The sequence below is a fragment of the Corticium candelabrum genome, chromosome 4, assembly GCF_963422355.1.
Source record: "Corticium candelabrum chromosome 4, ooCorCand1.1, whole genome shotgun sequence".
Taxonomy (NCBI): Eukaryota; Metazoa; Porifera; class Homoscleromorpha; order Homosclerophorida; family Plakinidae; genus Corticium; species Corticium candelabrum.
The window spans coordinates 8300723-8318346 of NC_085088.1; the positions used below are offsets into that span (position 1 = coordinate 8300723).

At 42.8% G+C, this 17624-nt stretch overlaps 3 protein-coding genes and 1 long non-coding RNA gene across 4 annotated transcripts; all 4 read left to right on the forward strand.

Annotated features, from left to right (window-relative positions):
• Nucleotides 1-236: 236 nt before the first annotated feature.
• Nucleotides 237-2578, forward strand: LOC134178630 (uncharacterized). Its single transcript, XR_009969660.1, has 4 exons — nucleotides 237-342; nucleotides 427-585; nucleotides 658-862; nucleotides 923-2578. It is a non-coding gene; the product is annotated as an uncharacterized LOC134178630 (long non-coding RNA).
• Nucleotides 2579-2896: 318 nt separating this feature from the next.
• Nucleotides 2897-13439, forward strand: LOC134178891 (F-box only protein 36-like). Its single transcript, XM_062645805.1, has 2 exons — nucleotides 2897-3240; nucleotides 12878-13439. Exons 1-2 carry the CDS (start codon nucleotides 2975-2977, stop codon nucleotides 13296-13298), a joined length of 687 nt encoding a protein of 228 aa, XP_062501789.1. The 5' UTR covers nucleotides 2897-2974; the 3' UTR covers nucleotides 13299-13439.
• Nucleotides 3294-3941, forward strand: LOC134178892 (uncharacterized). The gene has a single exon (XM_062645806.1). It carries the CDS (start codon nucleotides 3380-3382, stop codon nucleotides 3686-3688), a length of 309 nt encoding a protein of 102 aa, XP_062501790.1. The 5' UTR covers nucleotides 3294-3379; the 3' UTR covers nucleotides 3689-3941.
• Nucleotides 13440-14722: 1283 nt separating the features above from the next.
• LOC134178899 (uncharacterized) lies at nucleotides 14723-15821 on the forward strand. The gene is made up of 3 exons (XM_062645815.1): nucleotides 14723-14797; nucleotides 14859-15071; nucleotides 15140-15821. The coding sequence occupies exons 1-3, from the start codon at nucleotides 14767-14769 to the stop codon at nucleotides 15697-15699; spliced, it is 804 nt and encodes a 267-aa protein (XP_062501799.1). The 5' UTR covers nucleotides 14723-14766; the 3' UTR covers nucleotides 15700-15821.
• Nucleotides 15822-17624: the final 1803 nt, after the last annotated feature.

Genomic DNA, 17624 nt, shown 5'->3' on the forward strand with positions numbered 1-17624 from the left:
ATCTGATGTGAACACTTTGAACGGCTCAACTGGTAGAACAGCCTTCAATCAAATAGTTTTTATATGTTGAAGTGTTTTTGTCGAGTCATAAATTAATAGTAGGGTAGGTGTCCCTACAAATTATCTATTGTCAAATTACACACCCCTGTAATATGAGTTACACGCATTAATGTCTAGGCTTTGGAACGATACAAGTACGACTTGAATCGCACAACGTCTGCTAGTGCATTAGCCAGTCATACGGGCCAAGGTCTGAATAGAGCCCGGACGCGGGTATCCTAACTGTGGACAATTTTTTCTCCGCTGCGAAGAACGACTGAGTCTGGGTAACAGGTGGACTAGGTAGGTGAATGGTTTCCTCACATGCTTATATTTTGGCCGCGATCAAAACCGTGTCATTAATGTGCTGTATCTCCTCTGTACTAGGATGGCGTCGTGTCTTTCAAATTTTGTGGAAACCGAGCCTTCTGTCGTCGAGCCAATGTAGGATACGATCAATTGTGTGTAGAAGAACGTATCAAGTCAAAGCTGTGGTTGTAGCATCTTTCTGCTTTGCTCGTGAGCTGATTATTGATATCAGACAAGGTAGTTTGACCTTCCACCTACTGTATCTTATTTGAGTTTGTACGTTCTCATTTTATACCTTATTGTCGCCAGGTCTGTTAGCTGTGAATACAATTACATTTAACTGAACGACTGGTGTAATAGTGGTGAAGATATTCGTGTTTTGACTGGACTTGAGTTGCTTTTTGCTCCTAGCGCAAGATCACTTACCATGCTGGTCCAGCGTGCTCAGGATTTCTCCTAAGGTGCTTGGCGATTTCTTTGCCAACCCCAGAAGATCCTCACGACCTAGCGGAAGGTACACAGTAGTTGTTCTTTCCTTTAGCGTGCGTTAGCTACATACGCAATTCTCTTGTAGGGTACAAGAGAGAGAGACAGGGAAACACATCAGACATATGCAGCAATAAATAAGTTTTGAAACTGTACTTGGAACCATACAAGTTACAGCAATTGTTAATAAAACGACTATTGGCAATACTATTTATAGTACAGAAATGTGGTAATAACCACTGTGATATCCTTGAATATTGACTACAAACAAGACTCGGGTATTTATTGAGTACAATATTTTGGTCTGGTAGCAACAGCAAACTTTGGTTGAGTGAGGAAGAAGTTTAAGCAACCTTTAGGCAACTAGGGCAGATCCAAAAATCATTTGGGTCTGGAGGTTCAGCTAAGCCTGCACACCAGTAGTGCCACCAGCGCCAACACCCAGTGTTGTCATATCCAATCCAGTCCTGTAGTCTTTTAAGTCATCAGTTGCATCGTCCTTGTTACAGCCCTGACAAATGCTTTCTGCCTCGTTGGATTTTGCTTTCTTTGCTGTAGTACGTTTAGTTGTTTTCCTCCTGGCTTTTGATTGCTCTTTCCTCTCTTTCCTTAAATTTCACTGTTTCTCACATTGCTCAAGTATTTGCAGGGCATCATCTGTTGTAATAGACTGGCCATAGTACTGTGGTTTGATTCTGTCAGTTGTTTTTTGGGCAACATATTTGGCCTGAAAATGCTCAGCAAAGATAGTTGTCACTTTTGTTGTGATAGGGGTTGCTGTGGTGCATTCCTGATGTGAACATTCGCTAGACTGGAAAGGAACAGCTGTTTGGAGTCTGTCATTTTAATGACTGCTCTATTCAGAGGATAAAGCCCAGTTGCTCTAAAGCCACTGACCAGGTATTCAGGCTTCATGCTTTCTTGCCACAGCTGACTGAGAAGAGAGGAGAAATTATGCTTGGAGACTGCTGCACTACAGTAAGTAGTTTTGAACTCTTTCAGAATTCTAGCCCAACTCTTTGACTGCTCCAAGCACACTCACATCTAGAGGCTGAAGTAAGTGTGTGGTATGAGGTGGTAAACAGTATAGAATGACATTCTCACACCTTGCTCTAGTCACGATATCAACTAATATTTGTGATCCATGTCCATCGCAAAACAGGACACTGACACCACTCTCACGCAACTCAGAGGTAAGGGGCAGGAACACAGAACTAAACCATTCTGCAAATTGAGTTTCTTCCATCCATCCAGACTTTCTCACTGTACATGTGTATCGAGCATTTTAGGACCACCCACTGTCCATCCTTTGTTGAACGTTTGTCCTTTGAAGACGACGTACGGACGACAATAGGAAATTACTGCTCCTATTGCAGAGCCACAAGCTAAAACAGTGACATTATCTCTTTCAAATCCACTCCCGATTTTGTCACAACTCTGTCTCCTTTCCTGCAGATTACTTTCTTAGAAACAACAGATGTACACAGGCCAGTTTCATCACAGTTCCACATTCTACGTGCCACCTCACTGTAACTTTCCCCCACTAAACCTTGTCTCGTGAAGACGTCTGTCAGTTGAGCAAAACATTTATCAATAACAGCAGGAGTGGCAGAAAGAGCTCGTTGCACAGTTAAATGTCCTGGGTTTTTTCTCTGCTAACTCACTCCACCGTTTTAGGAAACCAGACCACCACTGGCATGCCGTTGAAAGGACTGCTCCTCCCACACTGTTTCAGATAATATTAATGTGAGATGACGTTCCCAACAATAACCCTGTTTGCAGGATATCCAAGGCTCGCCAAAACCAGACAACAACGAACATCAACAGTCTCTTCTAGCACGCTTAGAACTCGTGGACGTCCTGCAGAATCAGAGACCACCTTGTGCGCTCGTTCGTAGTTGTACTTTTACGCACTTTGTAGGCGGCAGCAGCTTCACGGTAGGTCATCTGTATATCATCTGTACACAGTACAGTACAGTACAGTACAGTACGTAGAGTACGCGGGACTAAAATTTTAGTGCGCTCTCTGGTCCGCACCGTGAGGTCTGGAAGGTCAAGGCTATTGATTTGTGACGTCATAACACGACACTGCTTGTATCTGGATTTTAAGCAGGTTTTGGTTGTACAGGTCTACGCTCTGATGACAGACGCCATCTTGAAAGCAACTGGCATCGATCTGCAGCGCTCAAGTGTGACGCCAGAAATAATTGAGCGACGCCAAATACGAGACGCTCAAAAATTGTATGAGAAATGTGCAGAAGCTCGATCTCCAAGTAAAGATTACTACCAGCTGATGGTCACAGAGAAGGGAGTGGTTCTTCGTGTTTGGAAAATAAGACGACTTAAACATAAAGCTCCGCCTGGAGAGATGGTGGCTTCCTGGCAAGACTTTAGACGAGACATGGAGTAAGTGGGCCTTGCATTTGCCAAGTCTGTGTTCTTGCGCATGCTCTATCAGGGTAGCCGTTGAGGATCGGTTACTTCATTTTAGTATGATCAGATAAACTTTAAATTAATGTGTGTTGGTACAGTATTAAAACAGTAGATGGTTGTTGTTGTTGTGGTTGTTGTTTTTGTTGTTGTTTTTGTTGTCGCTGTTGCTGTTGTTACTGTTGTTGTTGCTGCTGTGTTGCTGCTGCTGCTGTTGTTATTGTTGTTGCTGCTGCTGCTGTTTCTGTTGTTGTTGGTTGTTGCTGTTGCTGCTATTGTTGTTGTTGTTATTGTTGCTGTTGTTGTTGCTATTGTAGTTGTTGTTGCTGCTGCTGTTGTTGTCGCTGTTGTTGTTGTTGTTGTTGTTGCTGCTGCTGTTGTTGCTGTTACTGCTGCTGCTGCTGCTGCACGTATGGTGCTATAGCTCAGTTGGTTAGTTAGAGAGTCATGTTATGGAGTGACTACATCCGGAACCCTACAGGGTTACAAGACAATGATGGTGAGCTATGGCATAATTTCTAGGGCAAAAACTTACACAATAGGCCAATCCGCAACTCTACCATTTAAATTAACAACTACTATGTTTGGGTTGCGGTGGGACTAAATATGTGTTTACCGTACATTTGCAAGAACCTTGTTGCAGTATTGATTGCATCATGGGAACTGCCTTGTTTGAACAGTGCAATATACTCACATACTCCACCAGCTCATTTTCTTGTAGATTTATAGAGATGTCCTAAACATGCAAGCAGTCATTCCAGTCACATTGTCAATGGCTGTCTGCGAGGTGGCTGGCATGTATTCATGCTGCTGACCACTTAGCCATGCCAGCCCTCTCCAGACAGCTTCTATGGTTTGTTTGTTGCATGGTATGAATAAATCGTGCCTGCCACCACAGCACCGTCAGTCAGTTGTGTTTGCAGCCCCTTGATAGCTATTTGCGTTTCACTTCGATTGACATCCGAATGTCTTGAAAGCAACCTGTTCAAGATGTGTTTGGCAAGAATGGTGGGAACTGCAACATTGCAGAACTAGAGCAGTGGCTGGCCAAGCACAGAATGATAGAAAATCACCAGTGTTTACGTCTTAGCGGAACCAAGAAAGGTAAATGCATATTTGGTCCCACTGCAACCCAAACATAGTAGTTGTTGATTTAAATGGTAGAGTTGCGGATATGACCCATTGCATCTCTCAACTCAGGAGTATAAAGTACCTGGTCATTGACTGGGGTGGCAAAGGCCCAACAAAGCCCATCAGCCACTGGTATCCGGGTGGGACTTTGGGTGCTCACACCACATTTGGCATCACAGTCGAGGCTCCTGCAAGTACCTGGCCAGGCTCCAGGAGATTGCTTAGCACAGCCCATAGCTCCTGTGTAGTACACAGGAACCCAGTCATCTGGCTGGAGCGTGACCGTCTAGCAGCAGCTCTTTATTGATTTGCTGTTTTTGCTGTTGCTGCTGTTATTGCTATGGCTAGTCACGTTTAGGCAGGAAATGCAGGTTTATGACCGAGCAAAATTGATGTGGTTCTAACGTGTTTGCAGTGAGACCTCATTCCAACACGTGATAATTTGACATCTTCACTTTCTGACATGTAAAACTAATTTATGAAAGTAACACCAAGCTTAGCCTGATGTCTGATTACTCTGCTGACAGTCATGTTAGTCTGTGGCATATTTGAGAGGCGCTGTAGTGTCGCATCAAAACAAGCAGGTTAGTTTGATAACACAATCAAATATTGGCCTCTCAGTACATCATATTGCACATTCTGTGGAATGTTTAAGAGGGGCTGTAGTATCGCATTGAAACAAGCAGGTTAAAGGCGTAGTTTGACAACACAATCAAATATTGGCCTCTCAGTTCATCATATTGCAGCTTTAGTCTAACATTGTAGAAATTCAGTTCATTTGTGCAGCAGCGCATTTCTCATGGTAGCACCAGCTGATTATGAGAAGCAACCTGGACGTGAGAACACAATGGCAATCCAGAAAGATTATCCATTGCAGCAAATGATGTTGCACAGGGACTGTCAGTCCCCAAGTGCCTGATCACCCTGATCACGACTGTTCCTCTATTAGTGGCTGAGAAAATTGACAGACAGGTGTCAGATACAGCTGTCATATGCAGACAGTGCAATTAAGAATAATTATCGGCTGCTCAGACTGAGATGGGCTGTCACTCACACATGTTCGACTTTGAATGAGTTGAAGTCTGTCCTGGTGAATCAAAAGTTAGTGCAGAAGGTGATAGTTTTGTATGTATGGTAACTCAGAGGTGAGAAATTTATGCCTGAATGCTGCAGTCGTATTTCCAACACGCTGCAAGTTTGATGGTGTGGTGATGGACTGGGTTGATTGTCAAAAAAAGAATCATTGAAACAGCATGCTTACCATAAGGTTCTTGAGAAGTGCATACTATCAGACTGCAGGGCATTCCTTAAACATAACTTCGTATTCCAAATGAACAACACATCAACACATCAACGATTTACACGTCAACGATTCACACAACAACAATTATTACTGTTTGGGTGTGATGTCACTTCTGTTGGTTTGGCCACTGCCAAAATCTCAATCTGATTGAGAACTGGTGACATGAATTAAAACCATCATCAACTGCCACTATTTGACAAATGTAGATAAAAACTTGTCGCTCCATGTGGTAAGGGACTGATAACGATTCCATCCTCACAGAACTTAGCAGAAAGAATTGTGCAACTTCTAGTGCATAAGGTAAAAGAGAGGCAGAAAATTTAGGTACCATGATACTTCAGAGGAGATTTCATATTGTTTATTTCTTTAATTAAAAGCACTTTTTTTCCAAAAATGGTGATGATTACGCTGCGCTGCATGATGTTGTCACAATTTTGCTCTTGATTTGCTTGATGAAAAGTGTGAAAACCATTATTTAAGGTCCACATCATTCTCAAGAGGTCCAACAACCACTAGGGAATAATACTAATCGGTAAATTGGCATGCTCACTAGAGGTGTCTTTATTGTCTTATCCAAGCCTGTATGTGTGTTTGTATCTATGTGTATGTACATATGGATGTATGCATGTGTAAATGTATGTATATGTGATCTTTAATTCAGTCACTTGCTTGCTTTGTGAACATTTGGCTTCTGAGGCTTCTGTTCAAATCAGCTACAGGCTGCCATCTTGCAAGGCAAGCATAAAATGTCTTATGTTTGCAGACGATCTACCACTACTCTCAAACAGTCATCCTCTGATCAGCAGCATTGTCATTTGGTGCAGAAGTTTCTGAAATGGTCAACAATTGAAGCAAAAGTAGTAAAACATTGCTTGCTCATGTTCAGAAGCCGACCATCATCTGCCTATAAATCCTTAGAATACCAAATTAAAACTTAGTCTCGCATAGCCAGACCCTTTCTGCCACATCATACTTTTGGGTATGCGAGACTAGTTTAAGCCTCTGTGAGCAAGATATCCCTTTCGCTGGGGATAAAATACAGTTTTCCTGGGATTGCCAATTGATCTGTGCTTGTTGTTTGTCATATTAAGTCGAGTATCCTGACTGAATTAGAAGACCTGTGTAAGAGAGTTAATGCTGCTTTTGTTTTGACAAAGAACAAACTACAACTGAATCGAAATGGAATTTGTCCTTGTCTGAGTTGGCTGTTGTCTGTGTGTGATCTCCCACTAACTTGGATTGAACGCCATGTTGAACCAATTGCAACATGGTCTTTCTCAAGAAATGGTGTTATCTCGTCAGACCTGCCAATGCATGCCAATTCACCTGTCTTTCAAATTGGCGATTCGAATCTCTCCTTGCTATCTACTTTGTTCAAAAATGTCAAGTGTCTAGTTACTATCAACTGTCGAATTCAAAAGATTCTCGTGTTCAACACTTAGCAATGTCTAACGCTTTAGTATTTGCTACGAACAGAACTCTGGAATTCAACCCTGTTTCCTACGTATTTCAAGAGCCATTTGAGTTTTCAGAACCATCACAAGTGCATGTAAATTTTGTCAGTTTGTGCAATCCAAACGACTAGTACAGAGTGTTGATGATCAGTGACTCTTGGATCTCATCAAAGCTTGTGTTACAAGGCTCAACACTGCACTTGCAAGAGGATGATGATACTTGGAGTAAGACCATACTGTCATTCAAAGACAGTGTCCTCTCATTCTGTCTTTAAAAATGCCATTCAGGATACTCTACCTCAGAAAGCAAACTTGCGATGTTGGCAGAAATATGATTCTTGTGACTGTCTACTTTGTGGCAATTATCAAACTCTTCAACATGTGCTCAACAACTGCGAGAAGAGTGGGAGATGCACCTGGCACCACAATGCATCTACCTGTTTTTAGAAGAATATCTACTAACATCCTGGGCAATCTCTGTTGACCTTCCAGGCTTACCATATGTACGTACTCCCATCTGTTATTGCCAACTCATCTCTTTGCCCTGACATCATTCTATCATGCCAGAAAAGCAAGGAGAGATTAGTCTTCTGGAATTTACAGTGTGTTTTGAAGAGAACTGTACTTGAATACAACATTCTATATTTCACTTTCTCAACGTCAGCAAGCGTTCATCAAACTTCCTGTTCAGAAAGCTGTGCAGAATTTCTATGGCACATCATTTGTAATCTGGTGTCGAAGAAATTCCGACTGTTGGATGAACTCTGACTTATTTGTGTAATAGTAGTAATGGTTTTTAAAAATTCTGTGCTAGTTTTGACTCTTGCGGTTTGTTGCTGTTTAGTTTTAGTGTCTAGTGACATTTTACTCCGTGCCGTACTAGTTGTAGGTAGGCAGGGTCTTGGACACACCCTCAGGAAGAATAACTATATACCGTATTTGTCCCTGTAATAACGCCCTGGGCGTATAGAAACACTTTTTCTGGGCATATACTAGGGCATGGGCGTTATTTTGGTCCTAGGCGTATACATGGTCAGAAATGCTGTCCTTTGGCCAGTGATCATCTAAGTACTTGAAGACAGCTGCAGAAATACCACAAATGCTTGCAATTATCCTACACGCAGAAACTAAACACTATACACACGTGGTTGGCCTGAAGCCCGTCAAGAGCATCTGGGTCGGTAATTGCAATGAAGACATGAGTCTATAGCAGTAAGCACTTTCACTCAACACTGACACCAGCTCATCAAACGCACAGAAATGGAGATGAATGTTCTGCGGACCCCATTTTGTTTTGCCTGCGCATGCGTATCCTGGGCCTATGCTTGGGCATGGGCGTTTTTTCGGGCTGATAGTTCTGACCTGTTGCACATGGGCTCATGTACGGGCATGGGCGTTATTTTGGTATGGGCGTTATTACGGGCGAATACGGTATGTACATATGTATGTATGTATGTATCAGTATGTGCAGCGACTTTCTTGCCTGGAAATCACTTCCGAAGTCTTTTGCTAAGGTGAAACAGCTTGTTCAAAAGGTGAACAACCAACTTCGCTTTGAACATGCTAAGTCATGTGTTGTGCAAGGAGAAATATTTCGCTTACCTTCATTTGAAAATGATGACACTTGGGGCCTGACTGTAATGCCTTTCAGTGACAGTGTTTTCCTATCTTTAAATGCTAGACAAGACACAGTGCCTCACAAGGCTAACTTGGTTTAGTGTGGAAAAACAGATTCGGCTAACTTCCTTTTTATGTGGTTGCTATCAATCACTGATGTACTGCTTGTAGAACTGTCTTACTGCCTTAGCAGACAGGAGATATGTGTGGCGCCATAAATCTGTCTTTCAATGTATTATAAATTTTTGAAAAACAGCCTCCTGAACAGCTGCAGTGTCACTGCTGACTTACCTCGTCTTTAGTATCAACTTCCCAATGTCCTTGACACGAGACTGAGAACAGATATTGTGTGTGGTGCAATAGCAGCAGATTTCTTAAAAATTTTGACTGACTGCCTGTTTGAGACCAACTTTCTTCTTCAAGTAACTTGAAAAGTAAGAAATATGAAGATCTTGCTAGAATGGTGAATACTAATGGTTGGAGAGCTGAAATCTAACCATTACAGTTGGGGCCATGTGGTTTGGTGGACAACCGGAGTTTCCAGCCTGTGAGTGACACTGACACCACTCCTAAGAGACTTCTCATGTGTGTGTGTGTGTGTGTGTGTGTGTGTGTGTGTGTGTGTGTGTGTGTGGGTGTGTGGGTGGGTGGGTGGGTGGGTGTGGGTGGGTGTGGGTGTGGGTGGGTGTGGGTGTGGGTGGGTGTGGGTGTGGGTGTGGGTGTGGGTGTGGGGCGCAGTGGAGCAGATGGTAGAACGTTGGTGATGACATCCAGGATCTTGTATTTCGTGATGAGGGTTGAAGGTTCGATCCTGGTGGAGGCGACACTGTCGCAGTTTCCTTGAGCAAGAAACTCACCCACACTTGCTTCTCTCGACTCAGGAGTATAAATGAGTACCTGGTCATAGACTGGGGTGGACAAGACCGCTGGCTTGGCAGCAATATCATGCAGCAGACGGGTACGTGTGGGCCTTGGTGTCCAGTCCCAGAGCTGCACCATTGTCAGTGCCCCTGGATGACGCTGGCCAAACTTTAGGTGGATTGTAGCGCATGGAGGCCCTGTCTCTAGAGGCAGAGGGAGCTATCTCCGCAACTTACCTCAAGGTCGACGTCGAAAGATGTGGAGGACTTAACATTTGTCCATTGTCCATTTGTGTGTATGTGTGTATGTATGTATGTATGTCAAGGCAGAGCTGTCTGCTACAGGGCACGTCCACAGGTGGCAGATAGTGGAATGAAAACGAATCAAGACAGTCTGGAGTTGGTTTTGCTATCAAATCAATTATAGTTAATATTTTTGGAAGATCAGCAATCGTCTATGAATATTGAAATCAGTGATGTCATTAAGAAAATGTCACAACAAACAAATCTGCTGGTGAAGATGGATTACCTGCAGAGATATTTCAACACGGCGGACCAATTTTACTTTCTAAGCTTGGTGACTTTATTCAAGTGTGCTGGGACTGTGAAGATGTAGTACCTTGGAATTTCAAGAACGCTACTATAATTCATCTTTACAAGAAGAGAAGGGATGTCCGTCTGACTGCAACAACTACAGTGGTATTTCCTTGCTATCTGTCGCAGGCAAAATCATGGCCAGGGTTATTCTCAATCGTTTGAATGCAGACTTTTTAGAGAAGGTTGTGTGTGAAAGTCAATGTGGTTTTTGTTCAGGCCGAGGAACAACAGACATGATCTTTTCAGCGAGACAGTTGCAGGAGGAATGCCACGAGCAACACATTGATCCATTTATCATATTCATTGATTTGGTCAAAGCTTTTGATTCTGTGGACAGAAATGGTTTGTGGAAGATTTTGTCTAAACTTGTGGTTGTCCGCCTAGGATTGCCAACCTGATAAGTGCTTTCCATGATGGCTCATGTCATTGGTGATGGTCTGGAGTCGGACAGCTTCTCAGTTAGAAATGGAGTTAAACAGGGTTGTGTTTTTTTGCCAACTTTGTTTAGCATTTTATTCTCTGTTGTATTGATGGACGCATTTAAAAGCATTCATGATGGAGTGGAGATTGAATTCAGAGTGGATGGTGGAGTATTCAATGGTTGTCATTTTCAAGCCAAAACTAGAATGCGTAAATCATTATGAGGGACTTGTTGTTTCCAGATGACTGTGCTCTTGTTGCTCATTCACACGAAGATATTCAACACATTGTAAACTGTTTAGACAACAAGCGTTTTGGTTTGACCATCAGTCTTAAAAAGACGGAAGTTCTCTTCAGTTGTGTTCTGAGTCAACTTACGTTCCTCTTCCAGTTATGCTTAGAGACAAACAACTGACTTACGTTGACAGCTTTAAATATTTTGGCAGGTTCTTGTCAAAGAATGCAACCATGGACATTGATGTGTCTCACCGAATTTCAAAAGCAAATGCTGCTTTTGGAAAACTAAATACCAAACTTGACAAAGACACGAGATAAGACTAAGTGTAAACTTTGCAGTCTACAGAGCCATTGTATTGTTTGTACTGCTTTATACCTGTGAATCTTGGACCTTGCTTCGACACCACGTACGGCAACTAGATAGATTTTATCTGCATTGCCTACATTGTACATGTAACATCAAATGGGAGGACTATGTCTCCAATACTGAGGTCTTGTCTGTTGCAACATCAGTGGCATGGATATCTTTACAATGAAACATTAATTAAGGTGGGCTGCTCACGTATCACGTATGTCGGAGGAAAGAATTCCCAAACAGCTCCTATTTGGTCAGTTGAAATTGGTGCAACGGTATCAAGGGTTTCTAAAATGAGGTTCAAGGACACTTTGAAACGAAACCTCAAAGCAAATGGAATTGAGCGTCACTTCTCTTTGAAAATTTCTTAGGACAATCCCGTCAAGAAGTTAGAGCAGAAATGTAAACGTAGTAAGGAATGTATTACTCCAGTTGGTGACAGTTTCACTTGTCCATCATGTAAGAATAGATGCAGATCAAAAGCAAGTTTAGTATCTCATCAGAGACATGCAGGGCACTGACAGGTCATCACTGATGTGGTGGACTCACCATCATCGTTGCATCATCATTGTCATCATCATCATCATCGTCGTCGTCGTTGTCGTCGTCGTCATCATCGTCATCATCGTCATCATTATCATCAGCATCATCATCATCATCCATCATGTATGTATGTATGTAAGTATGTATGTATGTATGTATGTATGTATGTATGTATGTATGTATGTATGTATGTATGTATGTATGACTTCTGTAGAAGACCGTGAAATTCGGTTGAGCAGTTGCGGGCTGCCTTGTACCTGGAACTCTTATGGGTAAAGAAAGAAGAAAACTTTGTCTCGACAACACTATCAGTAACCAGTTGAAAGTGAGGTACATGAAGAAGAATTCCAAGTGGAGAAAAGTGTGGGTTGCAAAGGTGAAGGAAATAAAACTTTGTATTTTATTAAATGGAAAGGTTAGTCTGACTCTGATAACACTTGAGAGCCAGCAGAAAACTTAACAAACTGCCCAGAACTTCTAGAAGAGTTCAGAACACAACAGGGCGATAAAGACAGGCTAGAAGAGAAGAGAGCATTGAGAGCGTTGATGATGAAGCAAGTGCAGGCACTTACAACATGCTGACGGACAGCAAGAGTGCAACTTCATCGTCTTCTACAAAATATGGACGAGAATTGAGAAAGAAAGTCCCCAAGAAGGCAGCAGCTGCTGATAAGAGAAACGGCGACGAGCAGATGCAAAGTGGGTTCAAGAGAGGCTTGCAGTTGGAAAAGATTATGGGCGCAACAGAAGGCACAAATAGATCTAAAATTTGCTATACTGTTTCTTGTCAAATTGAAAGGTGTACAGCAGCCGGAGCTAGTTGCAGCTAAAGAAGCAAATGTTTGTGTTCCACAAGATGTTATAAAGTTTTATGAGTCTCGGTTGTGCATTTGTGAACCTTGCATGTTTGTAGCTGAAATATCGCCTAACCAGGGTATGGTAACATGTCAGTATAGTAAGGATATGTATGTATGTATGTATGTATGTATGTCATCTTTTATTAATTGTGGATTATGTACCTAGGGTATGTGTTATCTATGGTAGATGTATGTAAAGTGTGCTAATTGTGTGTGAGAGTGTCCTACTATTGTTTCAGTATGCAGGAAGAAATAGAACGTGTATTTGGGACACAAGTGAAAGATGACGCAGTACGACTAGCAAGCGGTCACTTAGACTGGCTATCTCGTCTTCCAACTGAGATTTTCTTTAAGATAGCGTCGTTCCTGGATCTTCCGTCAATTTCTAAGCTGTCACAAGTCAACAACCATTTCAGAATGATGTGTGGATTAGATCGTTTGTGGGAACAGCTGTATGAGCAGCACTCAGCCGGGCCTCACAACGTTTCCAAGGAAGTGAGAAAAATTGCGTCTGAATTTGGCTGGAAAAAGGTTTACTTCACCAACAAGCTTCAGCTCAGAATGCAAGTTGCTCGCGTGAAACAAAAGAACTCACCAAAGGATAGAGAGACCGGAAACCAACATGCAGGCTCTGGAGAAACATTTCTTACTCAACAGTAAGCAGTAAAAGTGGTAAGTGCGGAGTGCGTGCATGGTCAGTACTAAACTCATACACGTAGAATTGGTAGACTGTAGACAAACTCTAGTGGTCTTTATGTTGCTGTATACATATCATGCAAAATGGTATTTGCTGATACTACACGTGGTAGCTGTCTATAGCAAGGAATGACAAGATAGCCTACTTCTTTTATCAGCTAAGTAAATCGAAGCAGCGCTGCACATGCATTGGTGTTGATGGAGTTGACAATTAGATCCATGCTTGTTGTTGTTATGTTTAGGAAGTAGTCTAGTAACTTGTAGATTTTAGCTTTGATTCTGCTGAATAGCTGAGCTTGATGCAGGACAAAACTGTATCTATTTCTATACATGCAGCAAATGAAGCAGTTATGCCAAGGACTCAATAGTTGCTCGTCGGATCCAGTCTAGAAATGGAAAAGTACTGTGTACTTTACGACGCATTTGTGAAGAATTTGTATTGCATGGGTACTTCCAACTTTAGTACCTTCTAGCTTTATGTACAGATACGGATTGTTCTGTTGTGCAGTAAACCTACCGAAAAAAAACATACCATCTATGTTTATAGTCGCTATTCTATAAAGAGAACTCTTCAACTGGTAGCTGGTCTTCCAGAGTGATGACTCTGGTTTGTCCCCAACAGGGTCGCTACAGGTCAGGTTTACCCTATAGGTCAGGGTCACCCTACATATCAGATTCACCCTACATATCAGATTCACCCTCCTGAGAACTTCCCAAACACTGCCTACGTGATGTCGTTGAGGAGGGAGGAAAAATCTGAAGGCGGAAAATCCGAGGGGAAACCCTTGAACTTCAGCAGGAAGTATGCATCTTTTTCACATGAAAGTATGACGACCGAATGCCACGCCCCAGTGGTCCCAGACCAGCAACTACGCCACGTGACTACCAAGCCTCTGAATAAAGTCTTAGATGTGTCTCTTATCAAATGTTGCCTAGTTATCATAAAATTATTAGGAAGCACACTAAACGTCTCATGATTTGAAAGCTAGACGAAGCTGCATTGGCATGCCCGTGAATCGATCTCCGGCTACACTCATGAGTCATTGACGACGTACACTTTCAAATCCTGTTCCACCAGAAGTAACTAGACTAGACGGGCTCGCAGCGAATTCGCTACAGTAGGCGTGTCCAGGGAATGCGATATAATAATTTGACTCCTCCATTTGTCCCGTGGCAAGGCAAGGGGCATCTTTACCCGGCCATTTCTCTGCTGTCAGCATGTATAATTTCTTGATCAATGAAAACGAAAACCGAGGGACGAAGATGAGCGACGTAAATAAGGTGTTCCGGTTTGCGTAGGCACTTGGGAATTCCAAAGGAAATGCAGTCACGCGCAGACGTTTCAATCTAAATAAATAGTTGTACAATGCTGTTATTCTTTTATCGACCTTGTGCAGCTGCGAAAGGCACACTAGCATCGATAAGATTGGCTATGTCTACTGAGAGTCAATGTTCGAGAAATGGTGCATCACCAAATGCATGAGTGAGTGTTGACTTAGTATATACAGTCTTTGTGCGATACAGATCTCAAGTCTAAACGAGATCCCGTTGAAAAAGTGTACTTCGCCTTGTGTCAAGCTGCTCGGCCTGTAACGCTCGAGCAGATTGCACCTCTGATCGAACAAAAGTCGACAAGAAACATCGCGTCACATTTGGACACCCTCGCAAGCAAGGGAAAGGCAAGGAAAACGCAAGATAACCCTTCAATGTGGACTTGCATGTCTGAACGCAAATCAGGTTGGTTAGACAGACGATTATATCGGGTCTCACCATTTTAGTGCAAATAAAGTGGGCATTTACCGTAGCCGCTAAAAAGAAATCTGCGTCAGTGACTGATGTCGAATTACCAAAGAGTGCCATCAATTCTCGACGTTTCATGGAGGATCAAGCTGCAAAGAAGTGTATGACGTCACTAGCTCAACAACCTAGAGCAACCGGAAAACAAGCAAGTTTTCCAACAAGCGGCACTAGCCTCCCCGCAATAAAAGGGAGTGCTAGCGACGTCGTCATCGATGGTTCAACACGAGTGGCAACGTTGCCGTACCAATTTCTTGAGGCTGCTAGTTTGCTTCAGGTTGGTTCTCCCGCACTTCACCGAGGATGGGAACGATTTGCTGGCGAACTCGACTTTGATATTGAAAGCATCTCGGCATTTAGGCGCCACGAGAGTCCGGTAAAGGCTATCATTACAGAATGGCAGAGCAAGAGCGCGGCCACGTTTGGGAAGTTTCTTGACGTAATGAAACGCATGGATAGACATGACGTCATTGTTTCTATGCAGGCTAAACTTGGCTCACAAATGAGTCCAAAATTGCTGAATCAAATCAAATCGTTGGCTAGAAGAATGCGACCTTGTCACTTCTAGACTTAGTAATGCTGACGTCTATACGACGTACAACTCTGCTACATTTATAGACCATGCAATATATATATACATGCCTAGCTAGTCTATTGTTGCTGTATCAAGTCAATTAATTCTAAACACAACCTTAGAACGCAATGTACTGAACCCAAAATTAAGTAGACTACCCGCTACCGGGACTTAGTCAGAATGAGCTGAGTAGTCCCGTATATTCTACGTCATACTCCTAACATCCCCTCTTCTTAAAGTTAACAATTACTAGTACTCAGCAACACTTACACCCATCTAGCTACGCGTTGTAGCCATGGTCGCAAATACAGTCTCGCAGATAATTTGGTTTCTTCACCACGCGGCCACTTCTAGTTGATCTCTGTAGTCTTTCAGTACTGCCCTCTGTTTCTCTGCTAGGTTGAGAACTCGTCTGTTCTGATAGATCCTGCTTCTCCTCTTCTTGTTGGTCGCTAGTTGTGTGACCCTTCAAAGTGACCTGAGACTCTTCCTGAAGTTGGCAATCCTGCGGTGGCAGGTTGACACTGGATTCCGCTGCTCCTTGTTCTAAGTCAACGTCGTCATTATTCACTAGCGTAGTCGGGTAATTCAGTATTGCCTCATTCGTAATCTTCAATTGTCGTCGATTCAACCATCCTCTGTTCGAACTTTGTACGATCGTTCTCTAGTTTGCTCTATTACCACAGCTTTCTTCCAACTCTGTTTCTTTCCTTTCAACGGTTCCATGCGAACGACAGTTCTCGGTACGATAGAGAGAGGTCTTTAGCACCTTGATTGTACTACTTTGCTTGAGTTTCTTTCTGTTTATCTAGAGATCCCATCGACAACTTGAGGTCTAAGTAGATTGAGCTTCATAGGCAACAGTCCGTTAGTTCTTCTACTAGAAAGACGTTGAGCTGGGCTTGTTGTTGTTCCTTGCGGTGGTGTACTTCATAGATCCGACAAAGCCATCCACGGGTCTTCCGTGCCTCTAGGGCTTTCACCATCAGATGCTTACATATTTTCACTGCACTTTCCACTTTGCCGTTGCTTTGGGATGATACGGACTTGTTGTTATATGATCGAATTCCCACTTTTTAGCGAATTGCTGAAATTCACTAGCGACGAACTGTGGACCGTTATCTGTCACCACCGTCTGGGGTATTCCATGACGGGCAAACTGAGCCTTTAATTTTGATATAACCGTCTTTGACGTATACACATCGTGTCAATTAGCAGATCCACTTCTATGAAGCTGCTAAAGTAATCTACTACGATAAGATCGTTCCTCTCATGGAAGCTCATCAGGTCTATGCCTACCTTAGCCCATGGCAGTTTCGGTATCTCATGATAGAGAAGTGTTTCTTTTGGTTGCCGTCTTTCGTATGTTCTGCAGACTTCACATTTGCCAACATAATCCGCAATCGCTTTATTAATTCCCGGCCAAAAGACCGAATCTCTGGCTCTTCTGACACATCCTCCAATTCCGATGTGTGCTTGATGTATTCGTCCTAATGTAAATCGTCTAAGAGAGTGAGGTGTTATACAGCGATTTCCTCAGTACACCACACCATCCTCAACGACAAGCTCGTCTCCAAAGGAAAATGTGGGTGGACACAAGGTTTCGGGCTCTTCTTATCCTCTGGCCATCCGTTATGAATAACATTTTGTAACGATTGTATTGCAAGGTATCATCGACTGCTGTTTCTCGCTGAATCTCTTGTAACTTGCTTGTTGTAATGAAGTAACAATCCACAGCTGCAATTTGTTCTAATTTCTTTTCAAATGTTGACTGCGTGTTCAGAATTTCAAGGCCATTCTCCACTGTATACTGCTCCTGCTCTCTGTCGTTAAATCGTTAAATACGCACGTGAAAGAGTGTCGGCCAAAACCATTTCTTTTCCTTTCTTGTACACTACTTTGAGATCGTATCTTTGCAG